This window comes from Akebia trifoliata, chromosome 15 (assembly GCF_017979445.1).
Source record: "Akebia trifoliata isolate Shusen 1 chromosome 15, ASM1797944v1, whole genome shotgun sequence".
NCBI classification, from domain to species: domain Eukaryota; kingdom Viridiplantae; phylum Streptophyta; class Magnoliopsida; order Ranunculales; family Lardizabalaceae; genus Akebia; species Akebia trifoliata.
The window spans coordinates 29,059,156-29,084,888 of record NC_141389.1 but is presented as its reverse complement, the minus strand read 5'-3'; the positions used below and the strand labels follow the sequence as shown (position 1 = coordinate 29,084,888).

General features: G+C 35.8%; 4 protein-coding genes and 1 non-coding gene across 6 annotated transcripts; 1 reads left to right on the top strand and 4 right to left on the bottom strand.

Moving 5' to 3' along the window:
* Positions 1-1,794: 1,794 nt before the first annotated feature.
* Positions 1,795-5,805, top strand: LOC147385136 (trans-cinnamate 4-monooxygenase). The gene is made up of 3 exons (XM_086425678.1): positions 1,795-2,670; positions 3,406-3,533; positions 4,987-5,805. Exons 1-3 carry the CDS (start codon positions 1,886-1,888, stop codon positions 5,583-5,585), a joined length of 1,512 nt encoding a protein of 503 aa, XP_086281804.1. The 5' UTR covers positions 1,795-1,885; the 3' UTR covers positions 5,586-5,805.
* Positions 5,806-7,102: 1,297 nt separating this feature from the next.
* On the bottom strand, positions 7,103-10,555 carry LOC147385135 (Tetratricopeptide repeat (TPR)-like superfamily protein). The gene has a single exon (XM_086426822.1). The coding sequence runs from the start codon at positions 10,112-10,114 to the stop codon at positions 7,544-7,546; it is 2,571 nt and encodes an 856-aa protein (XP_086282948.1). The 5' UTR covers positions 10,115-10,555; the 3' UTR covers positions 7,103-7,543.
* A 1,955-nt stretch (positions 10,556-12,510) lies between these two features.
* LOC147385134 (protein FATTY ACID EXPORT 3, chloroplastic-like) lies at positions 12,511-16,864 on the bottom strand. Of its 2 annotated transcripts, XM_086425324.1 has the most exons (8): positions 16,573-16,682; positions 15,867-15,937; positions 14,551-14,944; positions 13,895-14,062; positions 13,734-13,780; positions 13,551-13,588; positions 13,258-13,362; positions 12,511-12,726 (listed from the first exon to the last, which is right to left on the bottom strand). In XM_086425324.1, exons 2-7 carry the CDS (start codon positions 15,867-15,869, stop codon positions 13,272-13,274), a joined length of 741 nt encoding a protein of 246 aa, XP_086281450.1. In that variant the 5' UTR covers positions 15,870-15,937; positions 16,573-16,682; the 3' UTR covers positions 12,511-12,726; positions 13,258-13,271. The 2 variants fall into 2 exon arrangements, with proteins under 2 accessions (XP_086281450.1, XP_086281449.1); XM_086425323.1 differs by lacking the exon at positions 15,867-15,937 and having other exon boundaries at positions 16,573-16,864.
* A 1,493-nt stretch (positions 16,865-18,357) lies between these two features.
* Positions 18,358-24,313, bottom strand: LOC147385132 (Nucleic acid-binding, OB-fold-like protein). The gene is made up of 12 exons (XM_086425321.1): positions 24,151-24,313; positions 23,720-23,824; positions 23,310-23,480; positions 22,965-23,030; positions 22,653-22,718; positions 21,476-21,664; positions 20,705-20,856; positions 20,020-20,110; positions 19,775-19,843; positions 19,567-19,658; positions 19,240-19,303; positions 18,358-18,729 (listed from the first exon to the last, which is right to left on the bottom strand). The coding sequence occupies exons 1-12, from the start codon at positions 24,229-24,231 to the stop codon at positions 18,625-18,627; spliced, it is 1,251 nt and encodes a 416-aa protein (XP_086281447.1). The 5' UTR covers positions 24,232-24,313; the 3' UTR covers positions 18,358-18,624.
* On the bottom strand, positions 22,213-22,320 carry LOC147385133 (small nucleolar RNA snoR97). The gene has a single exon (XR_015173151.1). It is a non-coding gene; the product is annotated as a small nucleolar RNA snoR97 (small nucleolar RNA).
* Positions 24,314-25,733: the final 1,420 nt, after the last annotated feature.

Here is a 25,733-nt window from a genome sequence, read left to right as displayed (position 1 = left end):
TTTTTTTTACAAAACCCTTTATTATATTATCATCTTCATTCACTACAGCATATTATATATTTTCCTCATTTTCAACGATTGAGAAAATGAGTTGTTCTAAGTCCACCTTTCATGGACAAAGTATAAAATGTAAATAGAACAAGACAAGATACCTAAGGTATCGTCACATTCCATTTTCATAAAATAAAAAAAAACAAAGGAAAATATAAAAAATTGTTATTGGCAGCCTAACTTTTACTTATCACAACTCAATTTCTTAAAGGGGAATGCTAGGGTACAAGACTTCATGAGGAAGTTAGCATTGTTCAATAATTTTTTTCTCAATAATATTCTTTCATGTTTTGACTTTTAATAAGTAAAGATTAAGTTGGATCATGGATTTTAAATTTGGTATCTCGTCTCGTTCGACATTGGGACAATGATTTTTAACCATTTAAAAAATCTGAAAAATTCTGAAAATTTTTAGAAATGATTCTTATTAAAAAAATAAATCTAAAAAAATATAAAATTAAAAAAAATAATCGATTTGGAGGTGAAAGAATAGAAGATTGAGGCATAACTCATTTGTCTCGATTTACTCAAATGAGATTTTGAAAATCTCGTCCGAGACGTCTCGTTGAATTCGCAAGTTAAACACTTTACTGCACTGTATCGTCCGTATCATCTGAGATAATCGAAAATATCATTCAAGACGACTCGCTTATCTCACGATACGCGGTCGTCTCATAACACTTTGTGAGTTTGTCTCGTTGGGCTCCGATACCGAGTTACTTGGGCGATACATCTCGGTCTCAGACGAATTTAAAAACCATGAGTTGGATTGGTCTTTTACACAATAAATATTTATTTACATAATAGCATTTAAGTATTTTGAATTAAATATCTTTTTTTTTAATAAATATTTTAATAATTAATATCAACATAATAAATGTATTTATTAGATAAAAAAACTAACATGTCTTTGTCTTTTTCATTAAAAAATAAAATAAAAAAGAATATTATTGAAAAAAAGACCATTAGACGTTAGCATTTCCTTTTCTTATATTACTTATCATACCCCAATTAAATATTAGAATACACCATTCAAACATGAGTCATGATCGATGGACGCGGTAAATCATACGCAACATGGCAAGGACACAAAATCATAGATCTTTTTTCTCTAGATACACAAGAAAAAAAGATATGCGGTTCTATACCCTTGGCCCATCATCTGCATATAGACCACATAATATTTATCACGTCGTTCATCATTAATCTTCAAATAGTACAAAGACTTGACTCACATACATTTAAGTCGTGATAATCTGACTATCCCATATGGCACACTCAATCGGCTCTCCTGACCTTACAAATTAGGGAATCGTAGATTTGTACGTCTCAAGATAAAAATTACACTTTCCTATAAAAGTATGTATCCCGAGGTATACAGTTTTATGATTCCAGAACGAGTACCATGTGGGGTAGTCCAATTATCACGATTCCGCACATTTTTAATCGAGGTGTAATAAGCTAAAAAAAAAAAATTGGGGTACCAATAGAGCTCTCAACTGGGTTGTTATTCAATTTAAGAAATACACGTGGCATCATTATATTGTTGTTGGACACTTGTCACGTCCAACACAGTAATCAAGTTTCACCGACCCACCATCTTACCTACTCCCTTCCAAAACCCCTCTCCTAACCTTCCATTGACACCGTTAAATCTAACACCGTCAACTACAACACACCCAAACGTTAACAGCCATTCATCTAACCCTCTGTCCTCACCACCACTTATAAAAACCATCACACTTCCATCCAAGTTCTAACACCATCACACTCCTCCTCCCCCTCTTTTCTATTGTGCGCAGTGCGCATTGATCTCTAACTTACGCCCCAAAAAATGGATCTCCTTCTCTTAGAAAAAACTCTCTTAGGCCTCTTCTTCGCTATCGTCCTAGCAATCACAGTCTCTAAAATGCGCGGTAAGCGCTTAAAACTCCCTCCAGGTCCACTCCCTGTTCCGGTATTCGGTAACTGGCTTCAAGTCGGTGACGATCTAAATCATAGAAATCTCACCGATTTAGCCCGTAAATTCGGTGACATACTTCTCCTTCGAATGGGTCAACGAAACCTGGTTGTGGTCTCATCACCCGAACTCGCTAAAGACGTTTTACACACACAAGGAGTCGAATTCGGGTCAAGAACCCGTAACGTTGTGTTCGATATCTTTACAGGTAAAGGTCAAGATATGGTGTTTACGGTCTATGGTGAGCATTGGCGAAAGATGAGACGAATCATGACCGTTCCTTTTTTTACTAATAAAGTAGTACAACAGTACAGACATGGGTGGGAATTTGAGATCTCCAAAGTTGTGGAAGATGTGATGAAGAATCCTGAGGCATCAACGACTGGGATTGTTTTGAGAAAACGTTTGCAACTTATGATGTACAACAATATGTACAGGATCATGTTTGATAGGAGATTTGAAAGTGAGGAGGACCCATTGTTTGTTAAGTTGAAAGCTTTGAATGGAGAGAGAAGTAGATTGGCACAGAGCTTTGAGTATAATTATGGGGATTTTATTCCCATTTTAAGGCCATTTTTGAGAGGCTATTTGAAGATTTGCAAGGAAGTTAAGGATAGGAGGTTGCAGCTCTTTAAGGATTATTTTCTTGATGAGAGAAAGTAAGTAAATTTTTTTTTTTTTCCAAAAATTATCTGATTTGGGTTTTTTTTTTTTTTTTTAATACTTTAAATTGCTTGCTTTACAAACTATATTTGTGGATCCATTTCTTTTTCTAGGTTTGGTTAGTATTACAATCACATATTGTAAACACGAGGAAGGTGTGAGATTATTTTAGAAAACAAAGTAGTAGTGTGTGGTGAAGGAAAATAGTCTCTCTCTCTCTCTCTCCTTTTTTTTTTTTTTTTGGGTAAAAGACCCATTTTTTTATTATTATTAAAGAGAGATTCTATTGGCACACCAACTTTGCTGACCTCACCCAGTTCGTAGGTAAATCACCAAAAAATTAGCACACATCTTTTGATGGTGGCATTAGCAAAAAGTTGGTGTGGCAATAGAAGCTCTCTTATTAAATTGACTTTTTAAAGGGCAAGTCAGAAATAGATAATAAGGGAAGACAACAAATTGGAATCTTTCTTGTAAGGGAAATTCTAGTGTACAACTTCGCTGGTCACTGTGTATTATTTATTATTGGGAGAAAGAGATTCCTAAAACGTCTCTTATTACCATTTATTAGTTATTATTTAAGAGGTCTGGCGTATTTTAATTAATTTATTACACTTTGGAAAATTGGATTCTGTACCAAAAATACCCTCATATTCCAATTTCCAAAAGTGTATTTTTTTGCACTTTAATAAGACCCTTAATTAAATTTATGGACATTTATATCCTTACAGGAAGATCGCAAGCACGAAAGGATCAGATGGCCTAAAATGCGCCATAGATCACATTCTTGATGCGCAGCAGAAGGGAGAGATCAACGAAGACAATGTCCTTTACATCGTCGAGAACATCAACGTTGCTGGTATGTTTCAACATTAAATGGGCAATTTGGTAATTTTAAATATATGAATAATATAAATGTTTAAAGAGTCGTAATAATCTGAACCGTAGATCCTTTTGATTCGGATAGACAAGGACAGCTGTATGGTGTTGTACGGTTCTGTGGGGAAGCCTAAAAAAAAAAGTTAGTCAGATTATGACCCCCACATTAAAAGTTTTTCCCAAGGTTTATTAGGAAATTTTTCTTGGTGAATGTGCCGTCCACGTGATCTAAAGTTTTGTGTAGCTTTTTGAAAGCTGTCAATGGATCAGATCTGGATCGGGTCAATTTTGGATCAATTCGGATCCATCCAATAAGAATTGGATCAGTTCCTTGCGAGATCAATTATATTTAATCGTAATAATCTGACTTATCCACGTGGCATACTCAATCGACACCACTGACGTGACATGCTTGGAAACTGTAGATCTTCTCTCCTCGGGATACAGAACTACAGTTCCTCATTTTTTTAAAAAAAGTACAGTTTTGTATCCCGAAGAGAGTAGTCTGCGATATTCGAGCTTGTCACGTTTGAGGTGTCGGTTGAGTATTGCCACATGCCTCAGTCAGATTATCCGAGTTGGTCTATAGATCATTTGCCTCGGGATACACAGGAAAAAGATTCATTGTTCTGAGTATCCCGAGGCGTTCCATGTTTCATATCATAGATAACATTTGCTAATATATTTATTGAAGTGGTTAGGGATACTTTTCTATTGCTTTTATGGTAACCTTGTTGTCGAAAAAATACTTTCCAATCCCACATCATAGAAAAATAATTTTCTCGTCTATCAATAGTAAATCTACAATATTTATTCCCATTTTCATTTTTCAAAGAAATTCATTTTCTATTGAAAAGGTTTTCTCTATAATCAAATTGACCCTAGAAGAGAGTTTTTTTTTATTCTTAATTTGGTTCATTTTCTTTAAACTAATAGGAATATGTTGCTGTTTTACAGTGGTGGATTCTTTAAAAATAGGTAGAAGTAGGTGTGATTGAGGCACACCTACCCATCTTGACCTCGATCTTTTTTAAGGGGCTAACAAAAATTAACCTATATGCCCTCATTTTCAACCGTGGACCCTTTTTGAATTCAATCTTCTTTGAGAGGCTAACAAAAGTTAACCTATATGCCCTCATTTTCAATCTCTAATCATAAACTTTGATTTTTCTCTCCAAAAGTTGACACCATAAACATCAAGGGTAATACTTTTTTCCTACATCTTCAACTTTTTTGGAAAATAGAAAGAAAATATATGTCGTCAACGTTGTTGAAATATTAGTTTTTTCAAGATATTTGATACATTTAATTAGTATTTATTTGACTTATTGATGTTGATTATCATTGGATTAAATTGATGAACATTGGTGTTTAAAATTTTCATGTTTCGAAACATTGACTAAAACTTTCACATTTTGTTTATGATGATACAGCGATTGAGACCACACTATGGTCGATAGAATGGGGCATTGCCGAGCTTGTAAACCATCCCAAGATCCAACAAAAGCTCCGACAAGAGCTTGACACGGTTCTTGGACCAGGCGTGCCAATCACTGAACCCGACACCCTAAAACTCCCTTACCTCCAAGCCGTGATCAAGGAAACACTACGTCTTCGTATGGCTATCCCACTATTGGTACCACACATGAACCTTCATGACGCCAAGCTCGGTGGTTACGATGTTCCAGCTGAAAGCAAGATTCTGGTGAACGCTTGGTGGCTCGCAAACAACCCAGCTCATTGGAAGAATCCTGAGGAATTCCGTCCCGAGAGATTCTTGGAAGAAGATTCAAAGGTCGAGGCCAATGGTAACGACTTCCGATACCTCCCATTCGGAGTAGGACGTAGGAGTTGCCCTGGAATTATACTTGCATTGCCGATCCTAGGTATCACGTTGGGCCGTTTGGTGCAGAATTTCGAGCTCTTGCCCCCACCAGGACAGAGCAAGCTTGACACAGCCGAGAAGGGTGGGCAATTTAGTTTGCACATACTGAAGCATTCCACCATTGTTGCAAAGCCAAGGGTATTTTGAGGAATTTGCTTGGTGTTTAGTTTAAGACTAAACTTTTATATGTTTTTGTTGATTTTAAATTTGAATCTTTAATGTTTCATTTGGTGGGAGGAAGGGAAAATGGGTGATTTTATGAGATTGGGGATGTGAATTTGAAAGGGTGTTGGGATGTGAACTTGTAATAAAAATCTTTTTTACTTATCTCCATATCTGGTTTTAATATAAAACGGTGATTTCCAAAGGTTTGATACTGTAATTAGGTGTAATTAGATTTGCTGAAATTCTACTCCACACACCCATGTTTCATTGTCAATACCAAACCATTCACAACTAACCATGACATGACACTGAGGCCTGAGTCGACAGCACGATACTTATTGGCTGATGTGGCAAGGGCATACAACAGTTGATCGTTTTCCTTGTGTGTATCCTCGAGAAAAGATCTATGGTTTTGTGCCCTACCCATGTCGGCCACTTACTTATCAAGTGAAAATTTTCGAGTCAGAAAATTACGTCTCTAAAAATATATCCATGAGTCGTATTTTTTGACTCCCTTTCTAAAATACTCTCCTGATGTGGCATGTGCATATAACCATGAATTTTGTTCTTCGGAAAATACAATTGCACATATTTATGAGGATGCGTAGTTGTGTATCCCACGAAAAAAAATATATATATAATTCTATGCACATCCCACGTCAGGAGAGTAAAGGGGAAGTATGTCAGTGGAGGGGTCCATTTATCATTATTCTATATCAATAGGTAAAGAGAAAACGCAAAGTACATCATTTTGACTTATATATCCCCATACTCTCTCAAATTCTATATTAATTTGATTGTTAGAGTGATTTTACATGTCCTGAAATGTCAACTCTTTTAGTATTTCCTTCAGAAAAATAAGTCGGGAAATTTTATTTTTCTTTGATAAGTAAAATAAGTCGGGAAAATTAAAACAAACATCTAGGAAATATGTATTTTTCCTCCCAATCTCTTTTGGTTGTTGTATTGGTGATTGTTATTGTACCACATATAAACTACTTAAAGAGTAGTTTATACTAAATTTCTAATATGAATAGGTTTTGAAATGAGATTGGGATGAAGAAGGTTGCTTGTGACAAGTTAGATGTAGTTGTGTAATTGGAAAATTGACAGCTCAACTTCCCTTATTTAAATAATTTATTATTAGAGTGAGGATCTGGTCTGGTGTCTTCTTCCTAGCCAAGTTCTGGTGGCACCCCATTTTCTGCCATAAAATGGGTGTCACCTAACCTCGTAAAGTGCACCATTGCTTGTTTCAACATTGTTGGGTGTATTTTGTGGGCCCAATTTCTTAAAAGAATAAAGATTTTCTGACGTACGTACTTTGACATATGTAGCATGTACCAGAGTAATAGATTTTTTCTCGGGATATACAATGGCACATATTTATGAGGATATGCAATTGTGTAATCCAAGGAAAAAAGATCTATGATTCTAACCCATGTTATGTCACAGAGCATATGGAGACATATGTCACAGGGGGCATCCGAAAATCACGACTCTTTCCTAAAACTGCTACTCATATTTATTATTTATTATTATAATCAAAATCTTGATAATATGGTTGAAATTCAGTTTATTTTATGGTAGACAATTTACATGCAATCTATCTGTTAAAAGTTTGATTCATTTAGATCAGCGTTAGGATCCTACTACATTGCATCGCCAGAGTCTGCATTGTATATTTTGAAACATGTTAGACCATTCAATGGGATGATCATGTATCTTACATCTGTTTTTGAGCAAATTGGATACCAAACATGTGTGACACCGAACAATTAAACCTAAGTACTGAACATTATTCGCTCCTTTGATTTTGAAAGAGAGAATGTAAATCTTCTTACCTTCGTTTCGTTGTAGTAGTTCCAACTCGCATGTTTGTAATCAATCGTGAAGAGAGAATTCCGATACCCAAAGCACCTTCCACATTTGCTTGGATCTCATAAACCAACATCTTCATGATAACTCTCCTCCCCTTCCATGTTTCTATTAAGATTGCTCAATGTCACATAGATCTCTTGTGTCTTCGAGGAAGATGAATCCCACGAAAAGAAGACATCAACCCTATCTTTCAACTCGATCCAACTGCACCCAGGATTCTTTCTCAATCCCTTCTCCTTCATCAATACCCTTAATTTTGCCGCCTTGTCCCAAAACTCCCCTTCCCGATATAAATTTAACAACTGAACATAATTGCTTGTTCTCGTTGGCTCCAACTTTAATAACTTAGTAGCCGCTAATTCTCCAAGAACTACATTACGATGAGTTCTGCATGAACATAACAAACACAGCCAAACACTTTTGTCTGGTTCAATAGGCATCGTTTGGATGAAATCGTAAGCTTCATTCAGATGTCCAGCACGGCCCAAGAGGTCAACCACGTTCACATAATGCTCCATTCTAGGCTCAATCCCATAGTCTTCCCTCATTGATTGAAATAATCTGAGTCCTTCCTCAATCAATCCTGAATGACTGCAAGCTGAGATCAGGGCAAGAAAAGTTATCTCGTCGAGCAATTCTACTGATCTTCGCATCTCATCAAATAATCTGATTGCTTTTGGGCAATCCCCATGAGACCCATAACCGGCAATCATTGAATTCCACGTCACTATATTTCTTCGAGGCATGTTTTCAAAAATCCTAAAAGCATATCTTATACAGCCACACTTGATATACATGTCAACTAGTGCATTTTCTACTTGAAGATCCAACCGAATCTCAAGTCGTATTTGACACCCATGCACAACTTTCCCTTTAAGTAGTGCCGGGAGTGATGAAATTGCAACGAGGGCATTGGTGATAGAAACAGAATCCGGAGTAAAACCATGTTGTACAATTTGAGGAAAAAGACTTATCGACGTCTCGGGAAGGCTATTCTGACTGTAGCAGGAGATTAACGAATTCCATGCCACCAAATTTTTGTGTCGCATGTCAGTAAACACACTTCTGGACATATCTGGCAATCCAAATTTCGCATACATATCTATCAGAGCACTACCAACGAAAACATCCGATCCCGTACCATTCTTGATGGCAAATCCATGTACCCCAAAACCCATTTCTACATACTCTAAACCTGCACTAGCACCAATTACGCTCGTCATGATTGTGGAGTCGGATTTTATTCCTTCGAATTTCATCACTTTGAACAAACTTAAAGCCGCCTCAAATTTCTTGTGTTGGCTAAGTCCAGACAACATGGACCCCCAAGCAACAGCATCTCTTTCCTCCATTGAATTAAATACCAAATTAGCATCCTCAATGTATCCACATTTTGCATACATTGTCAACAACGCACTCTTTACAGCCATATTACTCTGTATTGGCCTTTTGATCAATTCCCCATGAATTTTGCTACCAAAATCATGTGAATCAGTCATACTACATGCCGATAAGACATTTGAGATTGAGAAAGAATCGGATCGAAACCCACTTAATCTCATCTGATAATAGTTATCCAAAGCTTCATGAATGCGATCGTTACTAACGTAAGCTGAGATCATTGCATTCCACACTTCAGTTTCTTTATTTGATAATCCATGAAAGACTATTTGTGCAGCTTCAAGTAACCTACATCTTGCATACATGGTCAATAGAGATGTACAAACATAAGGGTCCCCTTCAAAACCCATCTTTATCACATCACAATGAACCTCCCTACCGAATTGCAAATCTTCACAATGGGAACACGCAGTCAAAACAGTCGAAAATGTTGCAGACCCAAGTTTGAAATTCGCATTCTTCGAGAGCGAGAATAATTCAAAGCTCTTCTCCCACAACCCATTCTCACAAAAGCCGCCGATCATTGCATTCCAGACCACAATGTTGCTCTTATCTTTCAACTTATCAAACACATGCCACGCCTCCATTGTTTGACCACATTTCATGTACATATCAATCAATGCAGTCTCCACGAACGGGTCCCCATCAAACATATTTCTAACAATGTAACCATGAATCGATTTCCTTTCAACATGATCAGACAAGTTATTACAAGCACCAAGAAGGATACTTAGAGAGTACACATCGGGTCTGACACCGACTAATTTCATTCGACGAAACTGACAGAACCCATCATCGATACAACCATATCGAAAATACCCATCAATTATAGAGTTCCAAAGAGTGACATCTTGTATCAAACTTTCACTCTCAGAGATTTTAACGAACACTTGGTCTGCATTACTGAGGGACCCACACTTTACATACATATTAATCAAAGAAGTTACAATATAAGGATCAGATTGTAGACCCATTGTGATGATGGTGGAGTGGATTTTCTTTCCATGGTTTTGATTTGAAAGGCAAGCACAGGCTTTGAGAAGAGAAGGGAGGGTGAATTTGTCAGGCTTTTGAGGAGAATGGGTAGTTTCAGTTCCAGTGTACAATTGCAGGGCTTCTAAATATTTTCCTTGTTGAACAAAGGCCCTGATCTTGGCATTGATGAGGGATGGCAGATTAATATTACTTAGATTTGAGAATTTACGAGAGATGGGTTGATTGTGATGCATCTCATGCTCACCATAAAACGTTTTACAACACTGGTTGGACACAAAATCCAATCTCACAACCCATGTCTTGCCTTGGCTCGGGTGTCTCCTCTTGAATGTGTCACATGTTCTTACTTCCTACGTCACCTTCACTTACGACTCAAATTTTCGCTTGGATTCGATTAAAAAATGAAAAATGATGAAGTGACTCGGGCTGGAACCTCGTATCACACTTGTAGACATGAAAGTGTATGGGAAACATAAATACTTTTCATCGAGATACAAGGGAAAAAGACATTTATATGAGATTCCAGCTTGAGGTCGCTCCAACAACTTAAAAAATTTGATATGGAATTCTCTACGACAAACTCAAATCTTTTTTAAAAATTCTAGTGCTCTCAAGAGAGCTTATTTCCTTCATTGGGACATTAGACCCCTATGTTATTGGGTCTGAATTTCATCTTTACTATTATAATGAAAGAGAAGTGGAGTAAGAATGGATGATTGACACCAAATTTGAATGATTATAAATATCCCTACTTTAATATTTATATTTAATATAATTAAGATCATTTTAGTAAAAAATCAAGAAAATTACAATCTTGTTTAATTTTTAAAATTAGAAAAATCATCTTTTTTACCACAAAATCTAGAAAGACCCCTTTTGATACATGTGTGTTTGCACATGTCTCCTTCTAATTTAGATTAATAAAAATGTCTCACTTCATTCGACACACGGACTCGAATAAAGAATAATACAAAACTTACTGAAAAAACATGACTCTTTTCTTCTTCATTTTTGGCTTATTGTGAGTATCCCCACCCTTCGGGAAAGTCCTACGTGTTGATTGAGTCAGTTTTCAAGTGCATAATTTGAAGAATCATGCTAGAGGACTTCATTTTTCACTGTGTTTCACACTGCACTAACGAGGATGTTTGGATGTAACCATACATGTTTTTCACTTGGGGGGGGGGGGGACACAGTGAAAACAAAGTCCCGCTAGGAATTTTCATATGGGAATATGGTTAGGAAAATATTTTTTCTAGAAAGTATAATTTTCAAGTGATAAATTTTCACATTTCTCAAGAATTCATTTTCCTATGAAAAGAGATTTTCTGTTTGGGCAAAATGGAAAACGAATTTCTTCCCGGATAGATTTATCTCCAAAGCAATCATGCCAAAAGAAAGTGACACGTGGCAATGGGACGAGGAGTAGGGTAACACTACCCAACTCCTCGTGCAGAAAAAACATGACACGTGAAGAACGCGCAATTGACGTGTTACAGCTATCAATACTGCATTACCATTCGCAACTTATTGCCTTCTTAAATATGACTCAGGATCCAGTACGGTGTCCCGTTTCCATAAAATATGTTATTTGTCTTCGTGGCATGTTTTAGTTGGTGTTTAAAACACCTTGGGCTCTTAATCAAGCCGTTTACGCAGCCCAATGTATTTATTTCCTAATCAAATTGTGATTACAATATTATTTAAAAATAAAAATAAAAAAAATCTCGAAGGCCTCCCTTTTCTTTCTCAAAATCAAACGATCAAAGAAAATTGGGTTCGGATCTGATTTGAAATTGAAACCTATAAGGCTCTGGTATTTGGATTTGGTTCTGGATTTGCCTTGCACAACATCGGAGCATTATTTTAGCTACAAAGAAGAATCACAAAGGTTTTTTTTTTTTTTTTTGGTTTCCATGAAGTTTTAGTAACTTTTTCTGTTTTGAGCAATGGGTATTTGATCATCTCTATAAAAGATTAAAATTTGTTTAAGATCAAGAGCTCTCTCACTGGTATAGGGAGTTTCTGGGTCTCTTTTTTTTTTTTTTTTCTAATTTTTGTTAATTTATCAGAGGAAGGAAGATGGGGCATCATCATGGTCATCACCATCACCATCACCATCACCATGACCATGGAAGTGATAGCCCTTATGATGATCAATTATTGGGATGTTGTTGCTGCCCATGTTTGCTAATTTCTTCTATGATTAGAGGACTTGGGAGATGCTTCTTTGTTGCTTGTTACCCTCTCTTGCAGTGCTTTGGATTGGATGACCGTAGACACCACCAGCATTTTTAATGATTGTTTTCTTTGTATTTCTTTCTCCCAAAGTTCAGATTATATCTTTTAATGTTTTTGGAATTGTAGTGTTAGGCTGGGCTTGGATTTTGAGTGAGAGAGAGAGAGAGTGTTTGATGGTTTGGTTCTATTCAATGTGAATCTATACTGATGAGTTTAAGGATGGCTTGGACCTATATTATCTGTGGTTCCTTGGTTCGAATTAAGGTTCACGTTAACAACCAATCGTACGAATCGGATTAGATGGAAATAATTTGTTTCAATCTCTAGAACGAAAGAGACCAATAGATTGGCTGAAGGCACAACTTCTCATACATAATAACCACCACTCTTGAAACAAGCCATATATATTCCTCACATTTATCAAAACCATCGTAAAAAACTACAACAAAAATTGAGGAATGTTTACATTTACCTCATTAAAATGAGGAACATTTTGGATGCAAGATTCTTTGCCGACCCCAACTCACATTTGTTGTTTCTGTCGTTATTTTACTTCCATAGACCCTCCAAAGCATCCTAATCCATTAAACCTAGCTTCTTCTACCTGATTTATACAGAAAACCAAGTTTCGTGCGAAGTGTTGAGCTTTATTAAAATGAATTTCAGAATGATCTAAATAACAAGTACTTGATACTTAACAGGAGGGAAGAACCCATTCTTCTCTTCAAACAAAAAAAAAACAAATGGAAGTTGGAAACAAAACTTGGATGATAAGATCGACGAAATGCCCATGTGATTGTTTTCAAGTTGTGAAGCATAACCTAATAATTTTTTTTGTTTTTCGAGTGAGAATCGCAGACAGATTTGGTAACACTTCTGAAGTCTGGAAACTAGAAATCAGCCTTCAGAAGTGTCAGTGTCCCCCATTGCTGGTTCAAAACTTCTGAATTTCGGTTCTGAAGTCTGAAATATGAAATGAAACAAATGGAAATAAAGCTTCTGAAGTCTGAATTTTAAAGGTGGACCACATCCATTCAGACTTCAGAAGTGTTACCAAACACACACTTCAGAAGTGGACCCATTACAACTTTGGATGATAAATGGTAAAACGATGAGAAAGAGAAAAATACTAAACCTTGCACAAGCACGCTAATTTCCCAGGCCATTTTCGGAGCTTGGTCCTTTATTCTGGTCACCATCTAACATGTTCCTATACAAATAGAAAATTACCATCGCACCACTGCACAGATAACGCCATTTTTATCAGATAATCAGACTCGATCCAGAATAGGGGACAAAGCACAATCACTAGAATAATTAGAACTCAATCCAAGCAAACAAGGAACTTTTGAAGGAATCTTAGAACTCAAAATAAGAACCATAGGAAAAATAAATACAGATATATAATTAAAAGCATAAAGCTGGAACCTGATGAAGGTCATTAGAGAACTTGTAAACAATGGCCTCTGCAAGAACAAGAAAAGAAGTATCAGAAACTTCAAGAGAAGAAGATTTAGTTCAACAGAAGTTATAGCAGTATATTTAATTTACATTAAGATAACATTTTGAACATATTAAAAAATTATAATTATGTGAAGTAGAGCCTTTTACCTGAGAAAGTAAGCGCATCTCCCTAAGAAAGATTATGGTCGCGATTGCTACAGCATAAAATTTCAGTAAAAATGCATAGTTAAGAAATTAATTCAAACTATAAAACAGAACAAATAATTCACGAAAAACACTTAAGGCGCCACAACATTGGAAGCACTAACCTACTTGCCCCTTCAAAGCCAGAGCAGATGATTCTCCCCTTTTCCATGATCTTAGACTTGATATACTTAAGGCCAAAAGAGTACCACCAAGAACAACACCAAACCTAATGGCGGAAATGCTTCCAGTCAGCATGAAGGAGAGAAACCCCCCAAGAGAAAGAAGTGCACCTACACAGGATGACAAATTCGTGAAAAAGTTTAAAATCAAAATGTCATCATACATCACCAGTTCATGCCACCTATGTGCAGCATACTATGCTAGGGCTGTCAATGGATCGGATCAGACCCAAAATCAGATCCATTCCGATCTGATAACTTTGGGTTTGGCTCGGTGATTTAGATTCCGATAAGGTTCCGATCTGATATCTCATTGGATTAGATTTGGATTGACCGTGTCTTGATCCAAAAAGGCCCCGATCCAAACATATGAAGCTTCTTTAGATTTTGTACATTAAATCAGGTTTAGTCCGAATTTATTGAGATCCAATAAAAACTTGATCCTTTAAGAGCCTGATCCAATCATTATCGGGTTGGTACCAAAACGACCGCAATCCGATCCAAACATGATCCATTGAAAACCGTATGCTATGCACTAACCAAGACTAGCAAAAGGCAAAGGACCCAAAATGTCAATATTTGAAACACATTACACATACCATATGGAATCCCAAGGTAAAAGTCCCGAACTTTAGACACTTCTTTCAGATCATCAGTCGAGGAGGTAAAAGTTTGCACAATTTCCTTCAACCCCTCTGGAGATTTTTCTGCTGTTGTGGAAAGCAATTCTTTACCTTCTTCGCTAATTTCTTTTGCTATTATACTCAAATCATAACTTGCTTTCTCTGCTTGAATTTTCAACTGCTCTGAAGTTTCCTTTAAAATCACCATTACTTTTTTAGAGTACAAATCAAATGCCTCTTCTGACGAACCATGCATTTTAATAGCCTGCTCTTTGAAAGATTCCAACATTTGTTTCCATGCTTCTAGTGATTCCTCAGCTCTTACTCCAAATTCATTCTTTTTCTTCTCCACTTCAATCTCTGAATGCTTCTAAATAAACAAATATAGAAGCATATCTCAAAAAGGTTATGAAAGATTCCACATTCAGTTCAAGAAAGAGAAAATACAAAAAAGAAAAAGAATAAGGAAGAAGAGGTTTAACAGTTAGCATGCATTACTAGAGAAAAATAATCATCTTTTATCAAATAACCCAGTTTCTCTAAATGAAGGATCTGGAACCCCAACTGCCCTTACTTACACTATGTTTGGATTGAGAGAAGTGGAGAGAAGAGAAACTCAGTTTCTCTCCACCATGTTTGGATTGACAGGAGAGAAATTGGGATAGCTTTGGAATTTTAAAATGTCTTAAAAGAGATTTAGAGGCAGAGTTGGAATTATAAAAGGGTTTCTCTCCAAATCTGTCCACTTTTGGAGAGAGAAAAATCTCACATTTTTTTCCTTTCTCTTCTCTCCCCCACTTAACAATCCAAACAAGAGAAATGGAGAAAAACAAATTTATTTTCTCTTCTCCTCTCTCCATTTCTCTCAATTCAAAGACAGCGTTAAAGTTCAAATCGCAGGGCATCAATAACAAAATCTTCAATTTGTTTGATACAATGCTCCCATTGATTCCAAACTATCTTGCATACTTCTAGGGGCGGAGATAGTAAGGAGCTGGTGGGGGAACTGCCCCCACAGAACTTTGAGACACCCCTATATTTTCAACTAATTACATGCCCCATATGTCCCCACTCCCTCACCTCTCTCCTCATTTGCCCCCACACCCTCAACTCCCTCCAATTCCCCCCCCCCCCCTTTCTCTCCTCCTGTTGATGACATTTCCTCTTGACCGGGCCTTCTCATATACTAATTGGAAATGACCTAAATATCCTTTTCTTCAACTTCTAACCAAGAACCTCTGAATTTCTCCCTAAAACCATTCATTTTCAAGTCCTTCAACTATACAACTAACCATAGTTTGCCCCCACTACAAGAAAATCCTGGCTCCGCCCCTGCATGCTTCTTCGCTTTCACCCTTTATACCTATAAAAAAAATGCAATGGAACATGTAAGCCCCGCCTAGAAAGAACTAATCTATGAAACCGATGCCAACTCTGTCTCTGAAATGCTCACATTAGAATTAGCCTCACACAGCCTTTCAAAAAAATCCCACTACACCTATTGATATCAAAAGATTCAAAATTGTCTTCTCCCCTCCTCCCAATGTCCCAAAAAAAAAAAAAAAACTTCCATTTAAAACCATAATACTTTTTTTTTCAACTTTGCAAAAAGGGACTATACTGAATTTGAAACTCACGAAGATACATGAAGAGTGACAAAAAATGAGTCCAAATTTCAGAATTTTAATACGCTAAATCAAATTCCCCAGAACATGTTAGAAAACTAAATCACTAACAACGCTCCTCATCCGCTTTTATGAAGCTTAGAAGTTCATAAAAACCTATGTTCACTAACAAGATATCTAATTTTCAACATTTGATGCTATACTGATATTTGATAAAATCAAAACTTCAGATTTTTTTTTTATTTTTGATAAATAAATCAAAACTTCAGATTTCAACCAAATTAATTGAAACAATCAAGAAATAGACAAAATCTAACGGGAACGATAGATTCTAATAAATTTACAAAATAGTAATTAGTTGAATCCAGCTCACCAAATCTTCGTGCGAAGCAGAGAATGATACAGTCGATCGGTACTTCAATCTTCGACAATCGACTGAGAGAAAACGAGCTTCAAACCCTCTCAAAGAATCGCAATGAGTGACAATGGAAACTCTGTGACTGTGAGGACGACACAGAGATCCGAGTCGAAGAGAGGGAGATGGAGTTGTAAATAGAGCCATTGAATTTGAATTAGAAATCCTCTCTTAAGTCAAAATGATTAGGTTTAAGGTTTATGTGAGAAACAAAGCTCACTAAAACAAAGATAATTCACAGTTCTCAATACCTAATTCACTTCTTCATTTTCATTTGTATTTAAATTTTAAAATGAGATTTTTTTTTTTTTTTATATTTAAAAAAAATATCTATCAAAATATCTTGGGCTCCGGTTAGATTTGTACTGAGTTGACCTGGCACTTTTAAACCGTTGATTTTTAAACTTGTATCTCGAGAAAATAAATCTATGATTACTTGTGCACTGCCAGGCCAACTTAGTGTTGGACCTAGTGTCTGACTCAGGCAGTGTAGCACGGCTCAACATCTAAAGTTAAGATTCAATGCGTATCTCAACAACACATATATATTCAACTCTAAGATAATTTTCATCCATTGGATTTTATATTTATATGGTCAAGATGTTGAGTTATATCATGGAAACTAATTCAATAAATAAAATGTATTTTAAAAATAAGATTTGAGGTTTGTTTAAGGCAGAAAATATAAAGGTATAAAAGTAACTTAAATTTAATAAGTACTCCTCCAAATGGATAAAATAAACTTTTTGATAAATATTCTAAAATGTGATCATTGCACGATGATAAACCATCAATCGTCGATTGTTGTTAAGATGAGATTACGACTTTATATAACATTACAATGAGAAAAGGGTCAAATTGTTGAGCCTAATGAATTATTTAAAAAATAATAATCGAAGTTCAATCATACAAGGTGGAATCTAATGACTTGTGAAAAAACAAATGATTCGCAATCGTCCATTTTGATGAGTCTTTATTTCTCTCACTACGTTTGGATAGAGACAAGGAGAGAGAAAACAAACTCATTAAGAGAAGGGGAAGAGAAGTTTCTCTCCACCATGTTTGAATTGACACGAGAAATTAAGATAATTTTGGAGTTTTAAAATGTCTTAAAAGAGATCAAAGGGCAAAGTTGAAATTATAAAATATTTTAAAAGGATTTCTCTCCAAATCTCTTCACTTTTTGAGAACTCATCTTTTTTTTTTCCCTTCCCTTCCCCAACTTAACAAACCAAACAAGAGAAGCTCATTTATTTTCTCTTTCTCTTCTCTTCTATCTATTTCTCTCAATCCAAACACATCATTAATGTTAAAAATTGGGGTTATCACTACTTTTCAGAAAAGTCCGGGGGATTATCTCAAAATTATCCAAAATAAACTAGTGTGGAGATAGAGTTGAAAGGGACTGTGCCAACATAAAATAAATAAGAGAAAATTACTCAAAGAGGGGTGAATATTTTAATATTTTTAAAAAATAATTTTTTTTTTTTAAATTATCAAAAACGAATTAAGTCGTTGGACTGTCCAACGTTTTAAATGAAGGCTAAACTGCTAAAGTGTTAAAGCAAGCTATTAAAATACAGGGACAGTCCAACGAGTTTCTAAAACGTTGGACTGTCCAGCAACTTAATTCGTTTTTGGTAATTTAAAAAAAAAATAGATTATTTTTGGTAAATATTAAAACATTTAACTCTCTTTTAGTAATTTTCCCAATAAATAAATTCAAAAGGTATAAGCCAGTACTTCAGTAAGCAAAATCATTAACGTTCAACAAGAATTCAGCAGTTAAGAGCCCATTGATGGGCAAGTTTTGAGCCATTAAATATGGATGGACAATCTCTTAATGATTTTCATCAAACCTTACAGACGATATGATTAAGAGGAGCACAAACCATGGGGCCTAATGAAGGGTGACCTACATGCATGCAATGGCCTACTAGATTTCTGACATGCATGTAACGAACATGGGGAACCATTGGCATGAGAAGTATATGGAGCTGTATGCCGTCATCATTTGACGCTTGCCTTGGGGATGGAAGACGTGCATGGCCCAGCAGATGTCATGAATGGTATTCCCTTGAATGTGGCTATGCCCTTGTCATCAGTGCAAAGATGCTACAACCATGGAAAACCCGTCATCACATACATACATACATACATACATCAAAAATAATAATAAATAAATAAATAAATAATTCAAATCTTTGACTGGAGAGACTCAAGTGTGGATGGGACCCACAAGCGTGGACAATCACAAGTCGAGAAGCACAAGTGATTTAAAGGCAAACCACCATGCAATCAATTAAAACTCCGAACCATCCAAGATATTTATTTAGTTTAAAAACTCATTACAGATGCCTGAAATGGATTGGGAAACACTCATTAGTGCATGGTAATGTGGTGCCCATCAAGTGGATGACTCTGGTTGATTATGAGACACCTCAATTTTTTATAGAGAGAAGTGGCAGCCCACCATGTAGTTTCCTCCGTGAGATACATAACAAATGCTAAATGAATCAGGAGATAAATGCTGCCATGCATGGTAATTCCACAAACCAAAGCTAATGACAGCCTTTCCGTGTAGATGAACCAAAAGGGAAAGATAATAAACTTTGAAATACTTACCAGCGTAATCTTCTCCAGCTGTTTCTTTTTTGGGTTTAGAACATCTTCTGGCTTTCCGTCGTGCCTAGATAGAATCATTCAAAATTTCAAGTTAAAAACTTACCTATCTGTCGCACAAAGTATTAATCATCCTACAACTACCATTATTATTTTTATATTTTTACTGATAAAAAGAAATTCTTTGATAGCTAATAGCCAGCAAATGTAATCAATCCCTATTCTTTCTTTGATAGGTATCATGTAATATAATCTATCTCCGGGTAATCTTATGAATTTAATTTAATCCTTAAGTGTAGCTTTCCAATTCTATGTACTTTGCATGATTACCCTGAAAATGAAATGCGCTCCCCAAGTTTAGCCCCTTCAGGAGGAAGTAAAGGCTCCACAGCCGTATGATCCTGATTTGAAGCACAAAGTACCTGAAACACAAATTGATCACACTCAAGTGTTTAGTTTGATAAACAAACAACATGTAAAACGTTTCTACACCCATCTAAGGGATTCTTTTTGGTTGTCACAAGGTGAAAAGAAATACCAGTCCAGCAGACATTACATCCCGTAGCTTTCCAGGCTTTACATTTGTAATTAGAACCACTCTACGATTCTGCATGAAAGATCAGAGTCTTAATGGAGAATTACAAAGCAACTTCCATCAACTAATTAGACTAAAAACCGTAAAACTACTATTAATAAAATGGAGGCCACATTTAAGTCGAGGAAACCAAAACAAGAAATGACTTGAAGTGGCTATGTAGTTGATAGCTTGAGAAATATTCTCACCATTAACTCATCCGGACTGCAATATTTTGCTAGACCACTGACAACCTGACGCATATTGCCATCTCCCAAGTCTATCTCCTCAACCAATAAACTGTGCAATAAAGCAAATCAAATTAGGCAGAGGTCTGATTTGGCAGAGTATGTAAGCTTCACATGCAATTATCACTTAGTTCCAAGTTCTGTCACCATGAATTCCTTGAGATCTACTTACCCTTAATAATTTCAGCTGCTTACTACATAATGATTATGTTAACCAACCAACTAATCCAAAAGACCGACTGTTGGAGAGGGGGGAACTATGAATATAGGAGGGTCACGGGGCTTAACTAGGGTTTGACACATCCGAGAGAGGAGGAAAATATACACTCAACACTCCCCCTCACCCATAAGGGTGGAAAGAATCGATCCCGTGAAACCTAACACTTCGATACCATGTTAACCAACCAACTACTCCAAAAGACCAATATATTTGAGAGGGGGGGACTATGAATATAAGAGGGTCACAGGGCTTAAAACTGGCATATGACACACCTGAGAGTGGAGGAAAATATACGCTCAACAGATTAGAACCATGTGCTTATGTAAAATGCACACTGAGAGAACCACCAAGCTACCTCATTAATGTGGTTCATAGGTTATTATTCTTTCTAGTCAAGAAAATTGGTTGATTTACAAAAGGACATACCTATCGGCAGATGGGTGCTTCCAAGCCTTGCGAATAAGAGCAACCTGTATATTAAGCAGACTAACACTGACTTCTGTATCCTTCTCAAGTGATTCTTTTTCTGGTACCTTTTTCTTCTCTTCGGTTGCTTTACTATTTCCCACAACCTTTTTCTTGAAGTTCTCAACAAACGTGGCATAATGTCAATGTGGGAATTATATGTAAAAAAAATATAAATATAGAAATTCAGAAATATAGAGCTATATAATAATATAGGGTTAGGTCCAGAGCCAGATCGACTACTCCAAGAGCATCCATAAACAGGTTACTGGTACAAATAACATAAAGAAATGTAACCAAGGTTTAATGGAAAAAAGCAAACCCAAAGATTTGGGACCAAAAGCGGTTAGAGGTGACCATTGAATAAGTCAAGTAATCCCTGCGAAACATATTAAATTAAATATTTTGCATATGCTTAAATGGAAAATCAGCATCTCCAAGGGAAGGTTGGCAACAATAAGTTCAGGGCTAACTTGGACATTTCGTATGATTTTGGGATATTGATAATTCCTTAAAAATAATTTTCACACCCATTCTATCATCAGCTTCCAATAAAGTCGATACTCCACTTTGAAAAAAGGACACTTCTAAATATTTCTGATTAAGGCATAGATGCATATAAAATAAATAAATAAGGACCAATATCAATAACATTGAGATTACTAGCATTGATATTATGCATCTAAAGAACACAAGGAGAAAAAATGCAGCACAACTTAACAAACAAATTACCTCAGCAGTACTCTTCTTTGAACTCGAGTCCGCATCTAACTTATCACTCTTCTTTGAATTTGAGTCTGCATCTACCTTATCATTCTTCTTAGAATTTGAATCTGCTTCTAACTTATCTGCTGTCTTTGAGCTCAGAACACCTTTTTTCAAATTTGAATCAGGTGCCACTTTACCTACATTCTTTGAGGTCTACAATACAAAACTGAACAAGTAAGTATCGATAGCTATTCCAGAGAATGTCCGATACAGGGAGACTGATTTCTGTTAAATGGGCTACTTGCTCAATATCCCTTCTTTAGCACACTTGTATTGGCAATCAGGTAAAGTGGGATGCCACTCAAGGAATTCCCAATAGGCCACCCATCTTGTGAGAGTACTTATTAATACTTTCGTGTAAGCAGGGAAGAAAACTTAATTGTCGAGGTCTAATTGGATCCAATGCACCAGTGCTCGTATGACCACACCATGGATATATCTTTATGACAGTAAGAGAAAATTTCCCATTGAAACAGAAGAAACTAGTCTTACCTTGACAAGCGCAAAGGGTTAAGGTGTCCAAAAAGGCAACCTCCAGAAATTCCAATACGATGGCACGGCCATACTTGTGGTACAATAGGTTTCCTAGGCTGTAATCTAGTAATTTGTGGTGCATGAATGAAACTTTGAATCAGATAGCTGTCAAGTTACTAGAGTACATTTTTTTTTGGGGTTAAGTTGTGGAAGTAAAGGTCAAAAAGAAATGTAGTGCTGTTATTTAACTCCAATCTCGTATAAAATTCAAAGAGAAGAAGCTGATGACGACATACACTTTCTGAGTTTTTCAGCCTCCATGCGCACCTTATATTTCTAGGAAGGAGGATAGTGAAACTCAATTATGAGTACATAATACATTCTCAATGATACTTCATTTTGGAAAAAAAAGAAATAAGGGAAAACGGCCTCTATCGTATGTATGGCAAGTGCCAAGAAGTGTCGTATTGAAACATCGGCCATGAAATACTTGAAAATTGGTACCAAGAAAAAATGGCAGTAACAAAGCACAAAAGCTGCCAAGAAAGAGTGGAGATGAAACAAATAGTAGTTGAGGATAACCATACAAGAAATTTTGCAAATCCCTTTAATCAAAAGATTGGCCTTCTATCTACGAAGTAGCCATCATGATGAAGAGATTACTCACTTGAGGCTCAAATGCAGTCTTCTCCACTGGAATCTTTTCAAATACTCCTCCAAGATCTTCCTTGTTCTACACAAACAAAAAACCATGGTAGTTGTTAAAATCAGAGAACAGGAAGTTCGGAGCTCATGTGTTAGCACTACAGAGAAGTATTAAAACCATGCACTCTATTATGTTCACAGTGGGTGAATATTATATCAGATTCAATAAGCGTGGTTGAAAATTTTACTGAATATTGTATAAAGATGTCAGGGTGCATAATCTTTATACGATGACACCACTTAATGAGACCAAGCAAAGTTGATGTTGGCCTACCTGTATGTAATCTATCCACCTAAGCACATTTGGGTATTTCTGCCTGTCTGCAATTGAAAGACCACTCTGGAAATGAAATAGAAGTCGGTAATAGTTAGAACAAAAGGTTTATAACACTATAAACAAACCCGATTGAAGTAAATTTTTTGTTCATCAACAGCTCAAAACGAGGAACCTTGAACATCTTGTAGAATTCTCATAATATATTACAAACAATAGGCTTTGAATGAAATGAAAACAACTGTTATTGTTCCCCACCAGAAATTATTGTTGTTTTTAAAGACCTGATCATACTACTTGTGAATAAAGAAATAAATCAAGAGAAACCCATTTAAAATAATATACCACAAAAGAATACAAGGCTGAAAACACAACAATATCTGCTTCCGAAGGCGTAAATCCATCCCCCAAAAGAATAGACTTCTGGGTCAAATCCTCATTTAGTCCTTTAAGAACTTGACTGCAAGCTTCAGGATCAACGGGAAAACTGTCCACAAATGCTACCCATTTCATCACCTACACCCCAAAATAAGTTTCAATGTCAAAATTCAATAACACCCGTCCGAGAGAACTTGCTCAGACTTGCCCAATCCATTTCACATTTGAATTAAGTTTCCCATGAAACCGATAATAAGATTCGATACCTTCTGTGATTTTAAACCTTTAAAAATTATAACCAATTTGAACTTTCTTTCAAACATCAGAAACTCTAGCTCAAGAAGACCCAAATCAATAAATTAACTTAACTATAATACCTCTTCATTGTTTTTGAGAGGAACACCATTTCCTGAAACTTTCAAAATGTTTGATAACAAACTCTTTAGATCATCTGTTCCAATGCTTTCACTTGAGAAGCTTTTCTGCATCAAAAATTATAAATTTCAGTAACAGATTCAACTATCATTCCCCACAAAAAAAAAAAAAAAAAAAGATTATAAATTCTAATTTCTACACAAATGGAGCATATTCTAGAAAAAAAAAAACTACATTTTCAATCTTTTCTGTTATTTATTAGTCAAAAATTTCAATTTTGCATTTAGAATCTATATAAGTGGAGATTAATAAAAATAAAAAAATTGAAACAGCAATTATAATTGAACTCAAAGAGATCAATCAAAAATCGAAATAAACAAATAAACTGATCTACAAAACGAATTGAAGCTGATTTAGGGTTTGTGAAGCTTACAGGATCTAAGGAGAGATGTTTACAGAGAGAAGAAACGATTGCTTGCTTTCTCTCGTAGAGTATGCTTTTGTTCGACTCCATTTCTTTCTTCTTCGCTTCGTTTCTTCTCAGACTCAGGAGTCTCTCAGTCCACTACATGTACATGTAACATTTGTGCAGAGGTTTCTAGGGTTCTTTGTGGGTTTTTAGACTTGGGCTTGGTATCTGGACCAAAAACTATCTAGAAGTCTATAAATGGGCTGATTATTGTATTGGATCCGTTTCTAGGGCTATAAATGGATCGGATCAGACCCGAAATCCGATCTGTTCCGATCCGATAACTTCAGGTCTAGATCAATGTTTTGGATTTCAAGAAGGATCTGATTCGATATCTTATTGAATTGGATATGGATCAATCATGCCTCGATCCGATTATATGTTAGAAAGCATATAAATTATATTATATATTTGTTGAGATGTACAAAGTTTACTTTGATTTTGTATATAAAACCAGGTTTGGCCCGATCTGAATCCAATTGTCAATGGATCGGGTTTAGATCTTAATATTGAGTTCCAATAAAAATTCGATCCAACTAGGTCGAGTCAAACTCTGGTTCAAACCAATTTTACATTAAATTGGTAAAAATATGTATTTATTGGATCTTAAAAGTTAATTGGTTGTCTTTTTACATAAATTTGATTAATGGATTCTTCATAATCTCATCTTAAATAAATCAAAAATATTTAAACTCTTGAAAACAGCTTATAGTCTCCAAGGTCTGAGATGGGTAACTATTCCTGAAGGTTTCCATAATGAAATTAATCCCTAAGAAACCTATTTTAATGCCTACAAAGTCTCATTTGTACATTTTACTTCGTGCATGGACCTCTGTTCATGTTGAACCAAATGACACCTCAACTCTCTAGGATTCATAATTTAGATTAATTTAAAATAATAATAAAAAAAATTTGCAATTAAAGGCTTTGAAAATGTACAACTCTTGAACTCCCAAATTTAGAGGTTTTTTTTTTCTTTTTTTCATTTAGAATTCCTATAATTTTGTTCCCTACATTCGCGTGGCACATCCGTATTAGTGGCCCTGCAGTCCGTGCAACACAAGGCAAATTCAAACTGGTTGTTAACTCAGCCAAGTTTTCAAAGTCAGAAAAATCAATATTTGGCCGAGTTAAAGAGGATCTCGAATCAGTCATGTTCATGTGACGCCCTTCAAGGATCAGATTCAACTCCAACTGGATTGAGTTTTGTGAAAAAAAAATTGGGATCATTCGTAACAAAACAACATTCATTTTTTCTCAGACTAGAAATCTCAAGGTGAGATTTTAGAACTTTCTTATAACCTCCTAGAATTGAAATGTAAAATTCAGGTTGATTAATTTTGGATCCATAGTTTGTATCAGAATAAGAGAATCATCAAACTCTTTTAATCAAGGAGACTTCAAGGGCCATATATATGCGAAGGTTTGCACCATATTAAAGTAAGGGACCATGGCACACAATTTGATTTTCTTTTTATAACATTTACAGATGATCCAATCAAAAGGACCGTGATTGGGAATTGTTTGATCAAGGCGAAACATAATCA